The sequence below is a fragment of the Triturus cristatus genome, chromosome 9, assembly GCF_964204655.1.
Source record: "Triturus cristatus chromosome 9, aTriCri1.1, whole genome shotgun sequence".
In the NCBI taxonomy this organism is placed as follows: Eukaryota; Metazoa; Chordata; class Amphibia; order Caudata; family Salamandridae; genus Triturus; species Triturus cristatus.
The window spans coordinates 1,220,374,257-1,220,397,938 of NC_140592.1; the positions used below are offsets into that span (position 1 = coordinate 1,220,374,257).

At 45.2% G+C, this 23,682-nt stretch overlaps 1 protein-coding gene across 3 annotated transcripts in view; it reads right to left on the reverse strand.

Annotated features, from left to right (window-relative positions):
* Positions 1 to 23,682, reverse strand: part of PCNX1 (pecanex 1) — a 617,237-nt gene that overhangs the window by 181,027 nt on the left and 412,528 nt on the right. For all 3 annotated transcript variants that reach the window (XM_085627291.1, XM_085627290.1, XM_085627289.1), the window contains exon 19: positions 16,827 to 16,919. In XM_085627291.1, coding sequence (XP_085483417.1) covers positions 16,827 to 16,919 — 93 coding nt within the window. The remainder of the gene's footprint in view (positions 1 to 16,826; positions 16,920 to 23,682) is intronic.

Sequence of the window (23,682 nt, forward strand, 5' to 3'; positions counted from 1 at the left end):
AGTCTTTATCTCTTTTTCCATGGCCTCCTTTTTCTTCTCTGTTTCTTCTTGTTTTCCTTTTTCTGGGATCAGCGCGGTACATTTCCCTTATTGTGAATCGTTGCCTCTTTATGTGTGCCACAGTTTCCGGGGTGTTCGCTGGGCGTTAGGTAATGGGGTCTGCAGGCGCAACTGGTTTTGATATTCTTCCCCATCCGGACTTTCCTGTGTCTGCGCCATTGATTCAGTATATTGCTGCTTATTGCTTACGTCTCTTATCCTTGCCCCTTATCGCTGTTGGGAAATTGTTTGGCACCTGATCCTACTGTTTTGTCTTATCATAAAATGAAAAACCCTTTTTCTCCTGGTGTCCTACCTGCGCGGCTCATTGGCCGGACTATATTGGATTGAAGATTTTGCTCTCCGAGGTGCCGCCTGTGTTTACATTTGCTTTTATTGTTCTGATTACTTAGCGGCCGGCCCCGGGGGGTTGTAGGCCCATACGTGTAAATGATTGAAACGTCAATAAAGGTTTTTCAAAAAAATAAAAATAAAAATAACGAAAAGATGAAAACATGCGGATCCACCAGAGGTGGCTGGCTGGAAACGTTCACTTGTAACATGGGCACAGGCAGAGAGCACGGTGTTACAGAGGGAGGAAACAGCAGGGCTTCGCAAATACCCAATGGCGCAGGGCTGGGACACTATACCAACTGCCCTTCAAGGTGGTGCCGCAGTGAAAGATGAGGACGCGCAATCCGCTTATCTGCAACAGACATGATAATACCCAGTTGCATGATCACAAGCTGCTGCTGCTGCGCCCTGACATACAATCATGCAACCAGAAAATCACCAGAGCCCCTCAAGCTTCTGGGAGGGGAGATGCTCGTTGCTATTGTTATAGCTATACACAGGTGCATGCCTTTATTTAGCCCCTGAATAGGCGAGCCATAAGATACTGGTGCGTAAATAATAAATCATCATGCTTAGATATGTAACAGCGATCCGACTTATATAGTTTAGATGGCCGTTTGTAGTGTTGTAAGTTTCAGTTCTGATTATATGTGTATTGGAAAAATAGGTGTTATTGGTACCAACAAGTGACTTCCTAACACGCATTGTCAATCTATGTTATTTTAGGAATAATGTTGTTCAAATCTGAACTATCGGTTATTTTTCTACGTTGGGATAGAATGTAGATCAGGTATTGTGGTACTGGCCCAGACAAGATATGTCCTGATTATGATGTGTGTGGCCTTGCACCAGATTCATAGAACATGATGTGGCAATACAAGTGAGCAATAGCATATTGAGGCTTTTTCATGTATCTGTCAGCAGGAATGATGTGTTACTATTATTTCACTATTGTTGTCACATGTATTATTGTAAGTCACATGGGATTAATAACTTTGCGGTGGACAACTGAAAATGTTGTATAAAAATATGATGCCAGTTATGATAAAATCAGAAAATACTAATAAAGATATTTAAACAAAAAAAAAAAAAGGAGACCCAGTTGTTGACAAAGACGTAGGCACTGCCAGAAATGGTTCCTCACTCTCTCGGGGGAGGGGCCTTTCAGTAGCCAATCGTCCAGGTAAGGATAGGCGAAGAGACGAAGATGCCTCTGCGTTGCAGAGCTGCTGCCACTACCGCCATGCACTTCGTTAACAATCGGGGAGCTGATTTCAGTCCGAAGGGCAGCACTTTGAATTGACAGTGGGACGATCAGAATTTGAATCGTAGGTATTGCCGGTGATGCTGACTTATCGGGACGTGAAATTAAGCATCTTGTAGGTCCAGCGAACACATCCAATCCCCTTGCCGGAGATGAGGATATGTTTGGTGGAGAGCCAACATGCGAAATTTCTCCCGTTTGATGGACTTGTTGAGTGCTCGTAGATCCAGAATGGGCCTGTATTCTGATTTACAACCTTTTTTCTTCACCAAGAAATATCTCAAATAAACTCCTCGACCTCTTTGTGATCTTGGCACCTTCTCTATGGCTGACTTGCGAAGAAGGACCCGCCTCGAAGTTCGCGATCGAAGGTTTTTACAGTGTACACGATATGCGTTAAATGGGAAACTGATCAAAAGACAATACCGTCGAGGGTAGAGGATTGTGCATCAAAGGGTTTTGGAAACTATAGCTAACTGGAGCGCAGCAATACACATCCGAACCGGATGGCGGAAAAAAGATAATCTGGGGAAGGAGTCGATGCCCATGCGCACTATCACCGAACGGAAGGAGTCACCTACCTCGTGACTACAAAGACTTCTTCGAAGAAAAACAAAGTGCAAACATCCGTGCCTAACACCAGATGGCGATCTATGCCAACGCATATGATCTACAGCTCATATGCCTCCAGCATATTGTTTCTAATATCAGAACTAGACATTTTCTTTGTCTTTAGCAAGGAAACTGGAAACAAACAAGCACAAATATATATATATAGGTGCTGATATGAATATTTGTGGTTAAGCGCATATGTGTATTCATATACACACACAGAGGCAAACATCCGATGAAATGTAGGGCACCACTGAATTTTCAACACGTCAATTTATAAAAGGGGATAAAACCCACTCTTTCATTGGTTGTCTGTAGTAGATGGTAGCTTGTAAGTTCCACATTTATCCCGTTATTTAACATGGCCACAGACTTTAAAGACATAGCCGCTTCAAGTTACTTAATTTCAATTATCTTCCTTCACATAAAAAAACCCATGAAACTATAAACTATTAATTGCACTTTGACACTTAGTCAGTCACTCTGAAAGTGCCATGAAACAGCGCTTTGCCAAGGTCTCCTAGGTCGCCTCCGTGAATAAAGAAGGCCCTATATACACACCAAAGAATGTGCAACTGTAAATAAAGTTAAAGGTCTTACCTTTGATTTGATGATCGCTATTCTTTGTTAAAGCAACACCCATGTTCTTATCGATCTGGCCTACTCTAAGTAAAACATGCTACAAATATTGCATTTAAAAAAAACATGAAAACAATATTAATTGCTGCGCGGGGGCTGCAGAAGGCAATGTTTTTTTGCTAACAGATAAAAACTCGCCTGGCCTTTATAAAGTGTTTATGGCGTGCTGAAAGTCCCAAACACAAAGTCTGAATGTTTCCCTCATGCAACATTTATTCCTACCACTCATGATATTGTTTGTTCGTTCCTAGTGGGCTTCTTCCCTGTGTGGGCCTTCCTGCAGCATGTGTATATAGCCTAGCCTTCTTGGGTGCGTCTTTTGGACCTGGCTTGTTCTCCCTTGGGCAGGTGCTACATCAATGCCTCCCTTCGTATCACTGCTGGTGGGCTTCTTCCCTGTGTGGGATTCCTGCAGCATGTGTGCATAGCCTAGCCTTCTTGGGTGCGCCTTTTGGACCTGGCTTGTTTTCCCTCAGGCAGGTGCTGCATCAATGCCTCCTTTCCTATCACTGCTGATGGGCAAAGAGTTGGCCATGCACCACTGGGCAGCTGCCGACCTCTCAGTTTTATGCTCCACCATTTCCATTTTCTTGCGCACCAGTTCTGCTGGGGGCGTCGTAATGCTGAGACTACCAGTGGGTGATTAGTAGTGCTTTTCAAAAATTCAAGCATGAATATATAGAGATATTACTATCAAGCAGGGGCCAAATACAGGGCAAAATTAGTACACACACTGATCAAAATCAGATCCTGATTTCTCTTTCCACTGCTGGAACCTCAACTGATTTTGTATCCGCTTTCTCAATAAAAATGGAAACATTAAATGAGGGGTTAGAATGGCCAATTCCTTTTCTGAGTAACTGACATTTCAACAATGCATAAAACATATTACATAGATGCCTTTCGCGACACCTCTTCTACCACTTTCCTTTCAATCTTTCAAATTCAGATAAACAGGACAGACAATTCTCATACCTTATGAAGAGAGTATCACTATCTATCTGTCTCCTCACCAGGTTACCTAGGGTCCACTAAGCAGTGTCATGTGCAACATCAGGCACATTGGAGCTTTGGCAACATCTTACACAGGTATGCACAGTAGAGGCTCACCACCATCCCTCTCGTGGAATGTGATGCAACTCTTCACAAACCTTCCATTGGCTTCATTTTAAGAAATGTTAATGCAAGAACAGTCATTAGGAAGTGAAATGTTTGCAGTCAGCCAACTTTTTTTCCAAACTATGGAGAGAACCATTGGCTGCTGTTTACCGTTTATTAATATTGACATCAATTCGGTTATGAATATTGCATGCATCTTCAACAACTATTGGAATGTAGGTGGAGTGCTAGAAAACCAATTTTAATTTGGCCTGGACTACCCTCAAACAGATCCCACATTGCCTTGGATAGGAAGACACTAAGCTCTCTTGGCAAGGTCAACTTTGCAACAGGAGGCAAACAAAGTAGGTATTCCATGACTTCTAGCTGCAGACTGAGCTCACATAAAATAACCCCAAGGAATGAGATCAAATGGTGCAAGGATCTTGGAGTTAAATCAAATATTAAGGTTACTGGGCCAACCCATTCTTTGCACCATACAAAGACGTTTTCCCTATTTAATTAAATATGCAAGTCTGGTTGGTTTATGTCCATGTGGAAGACTGCTGAATTGTTTTATATTCATGAGGAATGTCCAGACACCCACTCTATAAGAATTCCAGAACCATGCTTACAGGTTCATAGAGCCCAGACTGCGGTGCATAATCTGACCTAATCGTGAGTTAACAGTCCTAAATGAACTCTGATCTTGTGCAAGTAGATGTAAATATTCAGATCTCTGAACCAGTACTGTCAGGTCCAGGCAGGGCCACCATTTCCATCTTTTCCTGGGTAAGATTAGGTGTATAACTGATGTATGAAAAGCGTCAAAGCGAATCGGCCCTGAGGGTCGGCCCAAACGCGAGTAGATGTGAGGGCTAGGTTTTTTGTATGAGAATCCCCGTACCCCTAGAGCCTGATGTGAAACCTGCATGGGCCATGAGTTTGTACCCCCATCTGTGGAGTGCCTTACAGCTGTTCCCCACCAAGTGGGTTTCTTGCTATAATATCAAGTCTGATGAATGGCGTTTGAGGTATTGCAGGACTATCCCCCTTTTTATTTTGCTGCCTAACCCGTTGATGTTCCACGTCAATACGGATAGCATAATATCTTTAGAGTCTGCCACGTCTATTAGTTACCGTGAACAAATCTGAAGCCCTGTGCAAGCTGCGGCGGCTCTGGCTGCGGGCTGGGTGATAGAGAACGGTGTGTGTCGACTGGAGCCCCGTAATACTAATGTTGCTGTTTGACGACAATTCGCATGTGTAACTTTAAGAATCAACAATCCCCAACTTTCTGGTGTGTTCTGTGCAATGTAAAGGAAACAAACGAAACCCCACCCACCCCCTTCTTGACCCCCCCACCCAGAACCCCTGCCAGTGGAATTGAAACGATCCACTCCCCAAAAAGACAGAGTGCCTGTCGCCCACCCTCCCATTTGTGAGGTGCCTGGCTAACCACCTCCACCCTCGCCATTAAACATAATTATAGTCATATGTAAGTAGACAATCTTCGATGCAGTCCAATCTTATGTTAGCGTTTCTTGATGTTCTTAGGATAGCGAGGCGTATGGCAGGTTCCGTGAGTCCCATATCAAGCATGTGGTGCTCTCTTATGCAGGATCCTGAAGACATTGATATTAGATTCATGGATCTAGATCACAGACATGAAATGAAGCAGCTGGGCTTCACGGCACGAGTTAGTGTCGTTCAGGTGTGTCCTCCTCCGATTGCTTCTCTCTTATTGCGTGGGGAGCCCACTGGCTGTTGTTGGGGGCTCCATTGTTGCGACCATCTGTATGCCTTCCCGCTCTGCGCCAGCCTTCGATCCAGTCCCACGCCTCCTCCGGGGACAGGAAGAACCAGGTCTTACCCTCAGATTCCACCTGTAGTTTAGCCGGGAACAGCATGAAGTATTTGACGTTCTTGTCTCTGAGGGCTTTTTTTTACCACTGTAAAGCTGCGCCGTTGCACTTGGACTTTAACAGTGAAGTCCGGGAAGAATGTGATGATGGCGTAGTCAACTTTAAATGGAGGTCCTGCTCTTGCGGTCTGTAAAATGACGTCCGGGCTTAGGGCGTCCCCCGGGAACCCTATGAGCTTGCGCTATGGAGAAGTAGCTAGAGAGACGTTTAGGTTGCAGTTTGTTGAGGATTAGGTCCTCCACAAAGAGGTCAGCTGCCGTCCCTTTCATCCATTCGGGCACTCCAAGGATGCGTATGTTGTTTCTCCAAGCCCTCCCTTCGTAATCTTAAAGGAGCTCCTCCATTCTTTTCCGTTGAGTCTGCAAATGGGCGACCTGGTCGTGGATGGCGGAGGTGTCGGATAGGAGGGCGGCCGTGGTGGTCTCGACTTCTCTGACCCTGTAGCCCATTTTCTTGAAGTCAGCTAGGAGGAGGGTGACTTCGATGTTGACAGTCGATGCGTTTTTCCAGGGACGTCCGTACCCCAGCGATGACATCCATAACGGCTTCAAGGGTGAGGGTTTTAGTCGGAGGGCGAGGCTGTGAGACTTTGGGATCCCCGCCCGATGCCATCTCAGTGTCTTCTCCCTGCTTTGTCCAGGCGAACTTCGCCGGTTGTTTTTGGGCCTGTGATTTAAGACCCTTATTATTCGCCATGAGCAACGTGTCGGAGCTGTAGGCCTCTTTGGGGATCTCACCTATATTCGCCGCCGCCTGCTCAGAGGAGAGGCTACCCTCTGCAGGCCTGTCGGTTTTCCAGGTGGATCTAGAGGAACGGGTGACAATGGAGATCAGGACGGTGTCAGATCAGACTGGTCAATGTCCGATGGTGTTTTGGGCAGGGCCTCAATCTGCACAAACGACAGGTCCACGAATGGCGAGCCAGGCCCCGAGTCAGTCTCATGATGAGGTATATGGATGATCCCTCTGGGAGGTCTAGAAGACCTTCGAATATCTGGGGATAGAGGGGGTGAGGGGGGAGTCAAATAGGCTGTGCCTCTGTTGTGACAGTGGATCCGGCGTATGCCCCAATCTCCTTGGTGGAATATGGGAGAGGTCGCACCAATATGCTTGCAGGCCCGATGGGGTGTGTTTTGTGAGTGCCGGGCCGCACCCACCTCTCCAGGGTCCGGTGCCACCCACTACTACCTGGGACAAAGCAGGTGTGAAGCGCGCTGAAACTTTAGGCAAGGACACAGCCTGAATGGTCTCCCTGGGGGGGATCGGTGATTAATGCGCGTTGCACAGATTGTATCTGTGAGAATAGGCCGCCCAACCGGGGCCTCGATTTCCCCTCTTCACCTCCTTGTGTTCACTTCACTCACCATGGGCAGGAGAGACCATGCCTCTCGTCTTCCGTACCGTCACTGCCCCCAACCAGCTCCTCCTCACCGAAGGTCTTTAGAGGGCACGGCAGTCGTTCCTTCTCTGTGGCAGTTGCCGGGAGAGGCCCCAGAGCCGGGGCCTCGATTAGTCTAGCTCCGCAACTCGGGGGAGGCAGTCAGCGAGCCACACCCTCGGTCGTGCCCCGACGTTCTTTACGTCTGGTGGATCCTCCCTGCAGATCTTTGCCAGTATCAGGCCAGGAAGACCCTCCGGTGATGTAGTGGTCACCTCCGGCGCTCCCTCCGATCTCCAGGGTTACAACGTTGAGTTAGCGATCGACGTCCCGGTGCTGTCTGTGCAACTGGTGTCTGGCCGCCATTTTAATCCGTCCGGGAGGCCCAGAGTCGGATGAGTTCTCCGGTTCTGAATAAGGCAGTTGTTGGTCTGGAGTATCGCCTCCAAGGCAGATTGGCAATGGGAGCCTTTTCCAGTGATTTCAGGGAAAACTCCTTGTTATTGGACGGAGTAATTACCGGATTAAGTGGCGAGGGCTGCGGAGCCGCTTTAGCAAGCGACCATTTCCTTCGGCCGCTAGCCACGCCCCCTTGTCATATTAGTTTTTGAAGCTCGGACAGTCAATCACCATCGTGAGAAAACCCATGACCCATCATGAGGTGAGCCCGGTCCTTTAGTTTGAACTTAGTTAAAGTTTATAACTCAAAGCTAGAGTTGCTGTTTAACCCTTTCCCTGCTGATGACGAGCTGGAATCGTCATGGCACACAGTGGACGTGTGCTCATGATGAGTCCAGCTCGTCATGGGACCCACCCACGGGGGAAGCGCTGGCGCTCCCCCCACGGGTGTCCAATTTTCCCCCACAAAGACGGGATGGCAGAGGAAGAGTTTACGCTGCCACCCCCGACCCCCCCCATGGGAATCCCATGACGTCAGCACACACAGCGCACGCTGACGTCATCAGGAAGTACCAGACGCACGGGAAGCCATTTGCTTCCTTAGCGTCTTGGAAGAAGGTAGGTTTCCTCCTTCCTGGGGGGTTTAGGGAATGCATCGAGGCATCGGGGGAGAGGAAAGAGATTTTCCTCTCCCCTGATATCTCTTTGCAGGGAATTTCTGCTTCACAATCGCGCACAGCATCGCGATCGTGCAGCGGAAATGCCCCCACTAGCAGCAGGGATTTTGTTTTTGTGCAATGGAAGCGACCCCTTGGGCACGGGTCGCTTCCTAGAGGGGGCTAATATTTGGAATGTTTTTCTGCCCACTCCTGGGGGCAAATCGGCCCGTGTTTCGGCGTTTTGCCCCCAGGAGGTGCAGAAAATGCCACTAGGTACCAGAGACTACTTCGGGGGCAAATGTTTTTTATGGAAGCAACCCCTTGGGCAAGGATCGCTTCCTAGAGGGGGCATTTTGTAAGGAATGTTTTTCTGCCCCCCTGGGGGCAAATTGGCCCTTTTTTTTTGGCTGTTTCGCCCCCGGGGGTGGGGGGGGGGGGGAATGGCGGGGGAACAGAAAACGCCACTAGGCACCAGGGACTACTTTGAGGCAATTACTTTTTATGGAAGCGAGCCCTTGGGCAAGGGTCGCTTCCTAGAGGGGGCATTTTATTAGAAATGGTTTTCTGCCCCCCCCCCCCCGGGGGCAAATCGGCCCGTTTTTTCGTCCGTTTTGCCCCCCGAGGTGGCAGAAAACGCCACTAGGCACCAGGGATTAATTTGGGGTCCATTATCTTTGATGGAAGTTTTCCTGCCCCCTAGGGGTAAATCGGCCTGTTTTCTCGGCTGTTTTGCCCCGGGGGGAGGAAAGGGGGGGGGGGCACTAGCCACCAGGGTTTCCATTTGGGGGCATTTAAATTTGGATGGAAGTGACCCCTTGGGCAAGGGTCGCTTCCAAAGGGGAGCATTTTTTGTTGATGTTTGTCTGCCCACCCTAGGGGCAGATCTGCCCGTTTTTTGGCCTTTCTGGCCCATTAGGCCCTAGGGATTGTGTTTTGTAGTGTGTGGAAGCGACCCCTTGGGCAAGGTTCGCTTCCAAAGGTGGTTATACTTTAGTATCATTTTTTCTGGCCGTCCCCCTTGGTTGTAGTCGGTCTTTTTTTTGTCCTTACTTCCCCCTACGGGGGGTGGGGGCGGGGGGGCAGAAAACCCCAGTCGACACCAGGAATTTTCAGCGCCCCCTTGGCCAAGGGTCGCTTCCAAGGGGGTTAAGATAGGTTTGTGTATTTTCTGCCCCCGACAGATCTGCCCCATTGTTTAGGTCTTTCTGCCCTAGGTGGGAGGGTAAGGCAGAAAATCCTACTAGGCACCAGGGATCTATTTTTTTTTCCCAAGGGGCGACAAATCTCTGTCTGTTTTTTGCCCGACCTGGGAGATAGAGTGGCTTGGTGGAAAACCTCACCTAATCCCCATTTTTCTCAGCCCTATTTGAAGGCCCATCTGGCCGAATGACCATTTGGGTAGCGACATTGTGTGTTATAATTTTAATTGTCATATTGTTTGTGAAATGTAATAGTAATTTTTTTATTTCTCTATTTTATTCTAGTTCAAGGCTTTTGCAGTTTAGACTGTTCCAGGTTGCGGTTTTGTTACTGCTGGTTTCGCAGCTTGTGTAGTTGCATGTGCTTGGTAAGCGAATTTATTTTGTACTATTTACTCTAAATGAGTTTAATTTCCCTACATGAATGTGTTTTTTACAAATGGTGTAGTAATAGCAGTATGAAAACAAACAGACGTTCCCGAGCAAAAAACAAGTCAAGTGTTAATCAAAGACATCAGTATATCAAGAAAAGCAATGTCCAGTCCATGTAAATCAAAAGGAGAATCTTCTTTATTATTTTAGTTCTCAGGATCTCCCCTTGTGGATGTAACATGGAGGATCATGATGACAACATGAAGGAACTATTTGCAGCCAACACGTGTTTCGTCATAGGGTGAATGGCCCAAACGACTTCCTCAGGGCATAAAGGATATCAGCGCTCCATAAAGATACATAAGTAATATCAAATCCCACTGGGGGAAATAGAGACAATATCCAGAAAAACGATGTATTATAAATAGGTTCTCAAGTATATCACAGTCAATAAAGGTGGGGAGTCACGTAATAACGAATCGAGGAGACAGAGAGTACTCTGTACGTTATCTGGAGCCAGGTAGTAGTTACTTAGCCACGCATCGGAGCTTCATAGTAATAGCAGTATGTTTGGCTTCTGTGTTTTGAGTGTCAAAATCTTTTTGCATTAGTGCTTGATGTGTACTTTGTTGTATGAGTAATTGTTTTTTCTTTTTAGTGGGATATCGTTGCTTTTTGCTGTGTCTCTGCAGAGTAGGTGCTGGTGAGTGTAGCTATCTTTGGTAAGAGTTGTATTGTTTTTGAGTATATAGATCTTTGTGCTAAAGCCACACTTTGTTTACTACTTACTTTGCACAGTGTTGGTTGTTGTTGACTTGCTTGTGCAGTCTCCTTTTATAGTAAGGATAATGGCTATCCGCAGGATTACTGTTCAGCAGGTTGTTGGTATGCTTTTTGAGTCTTCCTCTGACCTTGGTTCAGAGTCTGATTCTGAGGCAGAGGAGAGAGGGGATGATTCAGGCAGTGAGTTTTCTCTCCACATGGAATCATCGGATGATGAAGCTTCTCTCAGTGCGGATGAAGTGCCTGTGCTAGAGGAGGACATTGATGTGCCGATAGTGCGGCAAGAGGCATCTGAGCTGCAGCCTGCGGCTGCAAGGCTTCACGTTGAAAGTGATGACCTCTGGGTTGCCCCTGACATGGTGCAGCCGGCATTGCCAGACTTTACTGGTGTTCCAGGGTGAAGAGTGAATACTGAGAACTTTTTGCCAATACATTTTTTTTAGTTGTTTATGGACGATGTGTTTTTGGCAGAGATTGTTGAGCAGACTAATTTGCATGGCGAACAGTTTTTGAGGGACAACAGTGCCAGCCTTAAGCCCCATTCTAGAGCTACCTGGTGGACTCCCGGCAGTCATGAGTCGTGATAGGTATTTGCTTCTGCTTCGGATGCTGCATTTTGTCGATAATGGTTTAGTGTTGCCACGAGATCACCCTGATTGTGACCGTCTTTTTAAGATTCGGCCTGTCCTTGATCACTTTGTTGATCAATTTTCTGAGATCTATGCTCCAGGAAAAGAAATACTAGTAGATGAGTCTTTGGTGTTGTTCAAGGGCCACTTGGTTTTTAGGCAAAACATTCCTCCTAAGAGGGCGAGCTATGGAATTAAGCTGTATATGCTGTGTGACAGTGGGACTGGATATGTCTCTAATTTCAGGGTGTACACCGGTAAGGAATCCAGCATTAACCCCCCTGGTTGTCCGTCCACTTTTGGAGTGACTGAGAAAATTGTGTGGGAACTTGGTAGAGGATTATTTAACAAAGGCCACCATTTATATGTAGATAACTTCTACACTGGTGTGCTGCTGTGCGGTTGTTCAGGGAATTGGCCAAAGTGGGCACTGTTGCTTGTGGCACAATCCGCTCAAACCGTAAAGGTTTCCCAAAAGAACTTGTTTGTCAAAAGCTTGTGCGGGGACAGTGCAGTGCATTGCGTTGCGAGGAGCTTCTAGCTGTTAAGTTTTCAGACAGGAGAGAGGTCTACATGCTGACTACCATCCAAGATGAAATCACTGCACCTGTGACTGTTTGGGGTCAGGCTGCGGAAGTGCGCAAACCTGTGTGCATTTTAGACTATAATAGGCACATGGGTGGTGTTGACCGAGTAGATCAGAGGTTGGAACCTTACGCTGCTCTTCTAAAGGCTTACATTTGGTATAAGAAGTTGGCTATCCATCTTTTTCACTTGGCAACCTTTAATGCTTTTGTTGTGTTCAAGGATTCTTGTCCTGAGTCAAAGATGACTTTTGCTAAGTTTCAGGAGTCTGTAATAGGCAGCCTTGTTCTAGTGGAACAGGCAAGTGTTTCTAGAGTTGGAGTGGTGGAGGATGTGGCAAAATTAAAAGATCGCCACTTTCCTGAATACATTCCTCCCACAACCTCAAAAGACTTTCCCACTAGGAGATGTAGAGTCTGTTGGCGAAGAGGTGTGCGGAAGGAGACTCGTATGTACTGCCCCGACTGTCCTAACCCTGGACTGTGTGTGTCTGCTTGTTTTAAATCGTACCACACGCATAACATTTTTTGGGAGCATCCATGAGTGGTAAAGTGAACTGCCTGGCCTGTATTGTTTAAAATGTTTTATTCTGTTTCAAGGTTGGCTTTAGTGCAATGTATTTAGTTTCAGATTTTGTGTTAGTAGATTTGTATCTATTTGCAATTGGTTTGTGGTTATTTTTGTATAAAAAAATTCTAAATGTGATGGCGGTGTGCGTGGACTGGCACTTGGCTGGCAGTGTGCGTGGACTGGCACTTGGCTGGCAGTGTGCGTGGACTGGCACTTGTCTGGCAGTGTGCGTGGACTGGCGCTTGGCTGGCACTTGGCTGGCGGTGTGCGTGGACTGGCGCTTGGCTAGCGGTGTGCGTGGACTGGCGCTCAGCTGGCGGTGTGTGAGTAGTGACTTGCTGCTGGTCTGGTGTGAGAGTTGTAATGTGCTGGGCCCGCGCCTGGCGGTGTGAATGGTTTTGTATGCGTCACACGTATGAAAGGTGTATGAATGGCCTGTAAAGAGGTTGGTGCCTTGTCGTGGCTTTACAGCTCAGGAGCTGCGAGTCACTGGTTCATTTTTTTGTCCATTTAATTATTTACAGCTCACGAGCTGTGAGTCAATGGTTCAGTTACTCATCCTTTCAATTATTAACAGTGCATTTCATTTTTGTGAAATCACTTGCTAATACAATTGTACATACTGAACCATCACTCGCCCTCGTGCCAAATCCAACCAGTATGTGTGTGCGCTTGAGGATTAGATGGCTGCACAGTAATATATATTTTTTTCTTTCTGAAGCAGGGTGTACCTTGTCCCTTTTTGTGAATGTTGTAATGGGTTGGTTTCATGCCTGGTGGTGTGAATGGTCTTGTGTGTATCACGTATGAATGGTGTGTGAATGGCCTGTAAAGAGGATGGTGCCTTGTCGTGGCTTTACAGCTCAGGAGCTGCGAGTCACTGGTTCATTTTTTTGTCCATTTAATTATTGACCGTGCATTTCATTTTTGACAAATCTCGTTAATAAATTTTTATATACTGAACCATCATTCTCCCTCGTGCCAAATCCAACCAGTATGTGTGTGTGTTTGAGGAATAGATGGCTGTGCAGGAATCTTTGTCTTTTTAGTCTCTCTGCCAAGGTGCACATTCCATCTAAGAATAACCTACCAACTGTAGATATTGTAGTAAACCCATGGGAGTACATGGTGATGTCTCTCTTGTGAATCCTAACAAGTTATTTTATCCACAATGTCTTGCAAACCTCAAAATGTCTGTCACATTTTTCTTGCAATATTGAGCCAAAATTCTCACGCTGCAGAAATAAACAACTAATTATCTTAAAACAACCTGGTTTTGCAAGGCGGGTCACCTGGGTTTGGTCCCGTGCTCGGCGGCCATCTAGGGAAACCTACCAAACCGCGACAGGCAAGGACACAAAACATTTTGATGCAACATCAACATTGCCTATCAAAAAATGTTTTGAGCCTTTCCCTGTCGCGGGTATTTGGGCCACCCACACAAGCGAGGCACCATTTTTATCGGGAGACCTGGGGGAACGCTGGGTGGTAGGAAATTTGTGTGAGCCCAGTGATACCACACTTTCCCACACAAAAATGTCTGAAAAAAGTGATTTTTTCAGCTAAAATTGAGATTTGCAGGGGATTCTGGGTAAGGAAACGTTGGGGGATCCACGCAAGCCATACCTCCTTGGAAGCCCCTGGGTGCCTAGTTTTCAGAAATGTGTGGGTTTGGTAGCTTTCCCTAGATGGCCGCAGAGCACGGGTCCAAATACCCAGGTGACCCCCTTGCAAAACCAAGTGATTTTGAGATAGGCAATTTTGATGTCGCCTCACTACGTTTTGGGTCCTTGCCTGTCACGGGTACTTGGGCCTCCTACACAAGTGAGGCACCATTTTTATCGGGAGACCTGGGGGAACGCTGGGTGGTAGGAAATTTGTGAGAGCCTGGTGAGGACACACTTTTCCACACAAAAATGTCTGAAAAAAGAGATTTTTTTCAGCCAAAATTGAGGTTTGCAGGGGATTCTGGGTAAGGAAACGTTGGAGGATCCACGCAAGCCATACCTCCTTGGAAGCCCCCGGGTGTCTACTTTTAAAAAATGTATAGGTTTGCTAGGTTTCCCTAGGTGCCGTCAGACCTATGGTTAAAAAACTACAGCTAGGCACTTTGCCAAAAAGAGGGTCATTTTTCCCTGCAAAATTGAGGTGTGACCACGTTGCGTAATGCGCCGTTTCATGTCGCGGGCACTAGGCCGACCCACACAAGTGAGGTACCATTTTTCTCTGAAGACTTTGGGGAACGCAAGGTGGGTGGAAATTGGTGGATCCACGCAGATTCCAGAACTTTCCACCATAGAAATGTGGGGAAAATGTGTTTTTTTTGACAATTGTTTAGGTTTGCAAGGGATTCTGGGTAACAGAACCTGGTGGGAGGCAGCTAAGTCACCCCATCCTGGATTCCCCTGGGTGTCTAGTTTTTAAAAATGTATAGGTTTGCTAGGTTTCCCTAGGTGCCGGCAGAGCTAGTGTTAAAAAACTACAGCTAGACACTTCGCAAAAAAAGGGTACATTTTCATTGAGAAAATGTGGTGTGTTCACGTTGGGTTGTCAGCCATTTCCTGTCGTGAGCACTATGCCTACCCACACAAGTGAGGTACCATTTTTATCGGGAGACTTAGGGTAATTCAGATTTGTAAAGCAACTGTTATTACCTATTGCTTTTTGATGCATTTCTGCCTTCCAAATGAAAGACATTGTGTAAAAAGAAGTGATTTTGAAAAATGACCGATAATTATCATGCTAGTACGAGTATTCCCAATTTCGAAAATGTGCAAATATGTACTGTTTCTAAACTCTATAATTTGTTCCTATTTCAGAAATACATAGGTGTCTTTCATACAAATTTTTCCATGTATACATTTTCCCACAATAATTGCTATATACCGGTACATAATAAAAAGCCATTGCAAATTGCTGCTCAGTTTTTGACTCTGGGTTCGTCGGGTTCTTGGTGAACCTACAAATCCTATATATCCCCACAACCAGGAAGGTCCAGCGAATGTAACGGTATATTGCTTTCAAAGAGCTGTCATAATTAGAAGAAGTTACAGGTGAAAACGTTGACACAGAAGGCTGTTTTTCCAACTAATTTTCAATTTTTCCGATATTTAACTGTTAGTTTTTATAAAGAAACCTTGATGGATCGACACAAAAGACCCCTTGCTGAATTCAGAATTTTGTCTACTTTTCTAAAATGTATAGCTTTCCAGGATCCATTATTGCTTTCACACCCATTTCTACCATTAACTGGAAGGATGTTGAATGCACAAAAAATAGCAAAGATAGGCTATGTCCCAGAAAAATGCCAAAACTGTGTAAAAAATGTTGGTTTTCTGACAAACGTCTCTCATTCTCTAAAAGCTGGGAAAATAGTGATTTCAGCCCCACAACCCCTTTTTTGATAACATTTGCAGGGAAAACCCAGACTCTTTCATTTGCAGCCCGTTTTTCAAATTTTTCCAAAAAAAACAAAATTTTGCTGTAGTTTGGCTAATTTCTGGGACCCCTCCAGGGGAACCCACAATCCCTGGGTACCTTTAGAATCCCCATGATGTTGGAAGAAAAAGACGCTAATTTGGCGTGGATACCTTATGTGGTCAAAAAGTTACAGGGGCCTAAGCGCGCACTACCCCAAATAGCCAAAAAAAGGCATAGCACAGGGGGGGGGGGGGGGGGGGGGGGGGGGAGGGGGAAGGCCTAGCAACGAAGGGGTTAAGCACGACCATATTTATCTGTCAGACAGCCAGAATCAGACAAGTCTATAGACAATGTGTAAAATATTTTTTAAGCCGTTTTTCTCAGGATAGTCTCTGGCCTGGTTTACTCTCCAGGGAGGACCGGACCCGGCCTGGCCCGGCAGTTCTGGCAGGACTGTTCCCAAGGGAGCAGGGTCATGACTGATTTGCATATGTCTGGGTCCAAACTGGAATGGCATGGCGAGCAAAAAACCTATGGCTTTAACCCAGATCAAAAAAACTACGGCTTTAACCCAGATCTGTGACTGGGGGTGAATGTTTGTTTTGAGTAGCATTCCATCTATCATCGGTTCTTTTTACATTTATCCACCTAAACTGCCATTAAATCAGTAAAAAAGCATATGAGTTCTGAAAGACCCCAAACTAGAGAAAGAATGTTTTGCAGTCCGGCACCATAATATAATTCCCAGGCAGCCTAAATGTTGTTCCTTCACATTTGCTCATCTTAGAGTGAAATGTACTTTTATGACCTGCAATGGACCATCTGTAAGAGATTTTCAATCTACTGTGCTCACAAGGTGTACCAACTGTTCTTGGACAGATCCATGCAAAATATCACTTACCTGTAAGACCGTAAATACTGTGCTGACGTGTATAGCAAAATACAACACAGCAATCACGATGCAGACAACCAGGTCGGACTGTAAACGCTCACTCTGTTAAAGAGAGACAAAACTATCTTAGAACATTCAACAACTAATCTTTTTTTTAAGATTCACATTGTATAAAGAAATATAAAGCAGAGTACAAATATAGATCCTAAGCATCATATGCAATCTAATCCACTTTGCCCACAAGAAGGGATAATAAAATAAACCTCAATAAAGAATCATTTTTGATGGGAAGCTACATTTATTTTGATTACTAGGCCTTCATAAGGGAATTACAATACAAAAATATACAAAGCATTGGAAAAAGTAAATGATCAATATTAATCTAAACTGAAACCGATACACAGCTAAAGCAGCTAAATGATTCAACAATTTAGATCAACCGGTCATAAGATTAAAAGAAGAACTAACTGATAATTACTGTCATACTGATTACACTGTTTAAACACCTTGGAAAATGAAGCTATATTGTGCAAAAAAACAAATGACCCTCAACCCATGCACTCCACTGAGCAGTATGTTCCAGCAGTAAGCAAGTGCCTAGTTTATTTTTTCATATTAGAGCTTTTAGTCTGTCATCTCTACGGATCATCACCTCATTGAAGATCTGTGATACAAGTTGACCTCAGCACAAAATATGTTTTTAAATGATTTAATACTCTTCACCCCCCCCTCCGCCCCACTAAATTAATTAATAAATATAATATACTGGTAGTTAATACCAACAGTCTCTTATGGCATCTGTGAGACTGCCGGATAATGCATTTGTACCCCCGGATTCCTTTTCTACCAACTCCTCTTGTATGTCTATTGTTCCTTCAAATCTCAAATATAAAAACTTAGCCAAACATGGCTAGTGGTAGCCTAACCTAGGCAAATGTTTGGGACAATTGGCTGTTGTATTTGGATACATGTAGGCAGAATAGTAGGGTGGGAATTGCTATGATAAGTAACTTAGAATTGATGGAAGTGTTCAAATTAACCGTAATCAATTGGAAATGCCATGGGCGCATCATTCAATACCACAGTTTTTTACTCACTACCATTACAACTGGGACCAAACAAATGGAAATCAATTTTAGCACCAGCCTATATGGAAAGTCCAGTCAAAATTGTCAGGCCGAGTGCCCTCTGATAAGGGAGAGTTCACCAGCCTTGTCAGTGTGCCCAGTCTATAGCGCACAACAATTTACCACCTAAGCAGGCGCTTCTATCCTCTTTCCACAACACAAAAAGTTGAAAAGCCCCAATCAGCACACTCATGACCGCAAAGACCACCAGAGAGCCTAGCCAGCACCGCAAGCCAGCTAATATGAGGCACTACCCATACTGGCGGACAGACCACTCTAACACCCATGCCCCACTTGTACAGCATACCCCTGCAACCTTATCCTCATTTTACTAATTACCATATATATTCCACCAAAAGTACAAACCCAGCAACTCAGGCTCATCAGGACTCATTCTACAGTCATCCGTGCTGCTGACAGCAGAAACTATCATACAACACAAAGTAGATGCTCTCTATCGCAGAAGCGGTGTTCATATCCAATTTCACATATAACAAGGACATCCTTGCAGGTTATATCAAACAGAGCACATAAGCAAGACAGGAGGTGGGCTTGCTATCTTTCCTAAGATATCCTGGTCTTGTCAGTGACCAAGCAACCCCCAATGTGTCAAGGTAATCCACACATGCAAAAAGCTCAACATCACAGACAGAATTCTGTGCGTTTGTTTAAAGCACAAAACAACCATGCACTGATGCTTTGCTATCCTACATGAAACTACACAGCTTCACTCTACAGTTGAAAGGTTAAATACAATCACTTGTTTTTAACCTCAACTTCATAAATGCTGCTTTGATCCGTTCTTTTTTCATGTTTGTATATATGTATGTACTTCAAGCAAGCTTACTCACATAACATGTAAAGCACTTTGATACCTTTGGGCCTACCTAGCGCTTTATAAAACCCAAATAAATAAATAAAATACAGATCTTTCCATCAAAGAACATACTGCAGAGAAAAGAAACAGCAAGGTAGCAGCAGGGGCGGCTCCTCTGCTATGGCGGAGGAACGTCGCCCCACTGCTTTTAAGCAGTGCGAGGAAGAAGAAACAAACAATGATAAGTTATCATTTATGTTTCATGCCTCTTTGCGGGTGGGTGCTGCTGCTCTGCTCTTGGAGCAGGGCAGGGGCGGAGTGGTTTGTCCACACCTAAGTGTGCAATGATGGTTTGGTCGCCCTCTCGGGCCGCCCAAACCAGTAATGCGCACTTTCCCCTATCTCTATACAGGCTGCATTACAGCCTGTGTGGAGAACAACCCCAGGCCCCCATTCCCTGGTTGAGCGTCGAACCAGGACGCTCAAAACCAATCACAATGCTGTACTTTCTGTGCCTGTCTGACGAGGAGAGCAGAGACGTGGGACCCGGCGTGGGAAGGTAAGTGTTTTATTTATTAAGGGTGGGCGGAATTTGCGTAATCGCGTTACGCAAATCTCCGCGAAACGGTAAAAAATCTCCGCGAACATGCAGAAATTCCGCGAACACGCGGAATTGCTTGTTCGCGATGCTTTTTCCCTGTTCACAGTTGCTGTTTGCGTGCTCGGGGAGAAATATCTCGCGAACACGCATTTTGAGAACGCGAACAAGAAAAAATTTCGCAAAGTCGCGGAAAGCAGAATTTTGGGCAATTTCGTGTTCTCCGTGGAACGCGAAATTGCCGAAATTCCGCAAATTCCGCGAGCGGAATGGAATTTACCGCCCAGGCCTATTATTTATTATATATCATTTTATCAAGTGCGCACTGTTTGCCCCCCACCACCCTTGCCACTCCCCCCCCACGCGCCCACACCCACGTCGCCACCCATCACTGGGTAGCGGGTGTCTGGAAAAATTGAAACACTTAATTCTAGAAGCTGGCATATGTATAATGCCAAAAAGCAGCTGAAAGGCAACCTTCTACTTAATGGTCTCCCCAAGACTTAACTACCCCTGAAAAGCATCATACATTCTGTGGCAAGACTGACTCATCTAGGGCTTGAAGAAAGCAGCCATATCAACACAACACAAAAGGAACAACACAGACTCTTCCTCAAGGAAGGAATCCTATTCAAAACCAGCTGCAATGCCAACAAAGCCACGAGTCAACACCCCATCCTGTCTGGATGAAAAACTAACCACGTCTAGCAGATTGCACCACACTAGGAGCAAATACATCGCAAATGCAGCATGGAAAAGACCTAAAGACAGGACTTCTAGATCTATGCACCCACAATCTGTTACCACATAACAATCAACATTCAAATTGCTCTGACCCTTCTGCAATTTAGAAAACAGTTGAGATCAATCTCTTCACAGATGTCTACATACCTCACAAATGGAATGTACCTATTGAGTTTGGAAACTAAACCTTGCAACCTACCTCTGGAATCCCGCTGCAAGTTTAGCTGTTGCTTCCTAGCTAGTTTTGAGTTATAGAAAAACCACCTCAAACATACAATAACAACAACACCAAACAAGGAGATGTTTCACCTGTGTTGGGCCTCATAAGTGAAAACCAGCTTACGTTCCTATGGCACAGAGAGCAGACCATTATTCTACAGGACAAGACAGATGTTCATATGCTTAGTTGTAATTGTACAGAGAGCTTTCCCATCATTGTATTTTGTGATTTGGGGGTAGATCTAACATAATGGAATCTGTAGCAGTCTTGCAAGCCATTTTGCCAATCTACCAAGAGCAAAGAGGAAACACAGTTCTGGAAGTCTAGGACATTTGCCCACATGTTGATCTTTAACAAGACTGCCTACTGAAAAGCTTCTGCACTCCTAGCTTTTCTGACTCAGTGTCCGGAGGGTGGTTAGGAATGGGTCCGGGGTTCGGCTTTATTGTAGACTAGGAGCGAACAACTAACTTTTTGGGAGAGGGATGAAGAGACAAGGAAGTTTGAATTCCAGGAGCTGGCCAGTAGCGTCTTGTAATGGGCTAGGTCACCTCAGGGCATGTGGTGCTCTTAAGCAATGGCTCTTTAACAGTTTCTACAAGAGCCTCATTAAAAGAGAGCAAAGCTCTGAAGTGGCGGCAGCCTACAACTGCACATCCGTCAAGATGATAGGAAGGTATATACTGAAGGGAGAGGAAGTTCAAACACTTTAGTTGCTTTCTTGGGCATATTATTATTAAGGCCCAAAAGTTCTGATGTACCCGAGGAGGTTAGAAGCTCATTTTCATTAGTGTTTCCGTGGCCATTTGGGGATTGCTCAGCCAAATCTGAGCCAAAGAGTATGAATTGTGTCCAAATATTGCCTTTTGGCATTGCATATTTCCTTGCGATACTGCTCCTAGTCCAGGAGGTACTGAGCCTCTCTCCCCTAAATGTAATCCCCTTCAAAGGCGGCAGGAAAGATAGCAGGAAGTGGTGGAGGAGGAGGAGCAGTTAACTCCAGAATCAACACCAGAAGCGGTGCCAGGATAGGCTTCGGCATCTACACCGGAGCAGGAAACTCCTTCGAGGGTCAGACTGCTTTGGGAAGAACATGCACAGTTAAAGGAGAATGCTCAGCACTGAAGGAGGAATGCACTGGAGAGCCCTATATGGTGCAACAGACACCAGAGAGGACGGACTCTCTTGAATACGTTCAGCATTGCCTGCAGAAAGGCGACCAGATCCGTAGTCTGCGCCAGGAAAAGGTGGTATGCTGGCACCAGTATACCATTAGGCACTGTGAGAGAGAGAGACTTTATTGGTGCCAGTGCTGGTGGTGTTGGCGACGTCCAAGGCTACACTGCCACTAACTCCAGCTCTGGAGTGAATAAACCGTGGCAAAGCTTAAGGTATAGACTTCCATGGACTCTGACCTTCTGGAAAAAGCGTTTTTCTTTTTATTCCCAGGACATCTCCTCTTTTCCCTTGAGGACGAGGAAGAGTGAGATAGATTTAAAATAAATACATTAAGAAAGGAATCTACACTGGAATCTAGTTGAAGGGAGAAGGATGGTTATCCTGGCATCTGTTTCTACACAATCTGAAGGCAACAAATTGGATCGTGGATTATGAGAATACAGTTTAGCTTTGCTTACCTTAATATCCATGCAAAACACAGCTGCACATCTGGCACTTAGTTTATTTCAGTGCGCTTATGTTAAATCCTAGATGCACTTACTCAAAGGTAACCAGTGAAAAAGCTATTTTTGGTTACAATACTCTGGATGGTACACGGGGCAATTTAAGGCACTTGTTCTAACTATTTTATGAGTGCTTGGTTGAGCCCATGTTCCATCACAAGAGTCTTGACTTTTACTCGTATTCACTGGAATAACTTATGTGAGAAGCTGAGACATATATTCAAACATCTGGTCTTTTGCAAGAAGAGGATGAAGACTTATCTGTTCTCCCTTGCTCATTAATTCAGATCAGCAGAGCACTTGGTCAGGTTGTTCTACCTTGCCGCGGGACACCTTAGGGCAGCTGTTGCACTTCGTATAGAATTATTATTCATTAGTTCATTCATGAATTCCTAGTTTCCACAGCACCTACATTAGTCTCCATTAACTATCAACCATACGGATCAATTACTAAAGCTATGTACTTGGTGCTCATTTTACATCCAACAGTAAAGTGGCCCCAGTACACAAGAGGTAGAAATCTGAGTGCAGGGCACAAGACATTAAATACAGGTCTATTGACATTGCCAATGCTTGTATAAACTACATGAAGCGAGACAACTGCAACTATGAGACAATTTTAGGGCACCAGGGTTAAACCAGGTCACAAATCTTCATGAGAGTTAGCAGTTGTCTGATGTTTCCAAAGCCTTGTGGTTGTGGTCAGAGGCAAATTCTAATTGTGGTTTAGGGTCTGATTTGGAACTCATAAGTACAGGACACAAGCCACACAGAAAAATACAGGAATGCGGATGAAGAGCATTCTGAAACAGTAACATTTAAGGGTGGTAGCGGAGTATGAAATATAATATGGGCATACTTTAAATAAAAAAAAGATAGTATGAACATAGAATTCCTTCAGAATGGTCCAGAAAAACATTAGAAAGCATACATAAAGCAGTGAAATGAAAGTGCACATCGGAAGTCTGAATAAAACTGTGAGAATGGCAGAAAGTGAAACAGTAAGGAAACAGCGTGGGTAACTTACTAGTGTCTCCACACCACTCACTCCCACTGTAATAGTTGACATTTATCATTTTAACTAAGCACTGTGTAGGAAGCTCAATTGAAACTTAAAGTGCTCTATTTGTGGTCATGTGGGTGAGCAGCCATAGGCCTAGCACAGAGGAGTGCAAGACATTTGTTATGCACACAGTGACTAAGAAATAACATACGACTCAAAAAGGTGATCCACACCAATTTTAGAAAATTACGCTTCTATCAAGATTTATTTTAAGCCCAAGATGTTTGCAAAAAAAGTAAGTACGTTTTTCATGAAAAATCCTTTATAAAAGTGGAAACAGTGCAGTTGTCAAGCTTTGCAATGTTAATCTATGGGAGGAAAACAAGAATGCAGTTTTTGCAGGTAAATATTAGACTTAAAGATTCAGTCTTCGGGTTCTTTGGTCAACACCAAGCAGGGTTCAAATCAGTTCCAAGAGTGCACCACCAGCGGCACAGGGGCAGCTGGGTGCAGAGGTCAAATTTGAGGTCGGGAGCACAACGTAAACCAATGAAGAGTGGGGTACTGAAAGTCTCATTGCTCACAAGTGAGTAAAGCGGCATCAGCGGTCGATCTCCTGGCGTTAAGGTAAGTACATGGGGGTGGGGGGGAACAAGGCAGAACCGCACTTACAC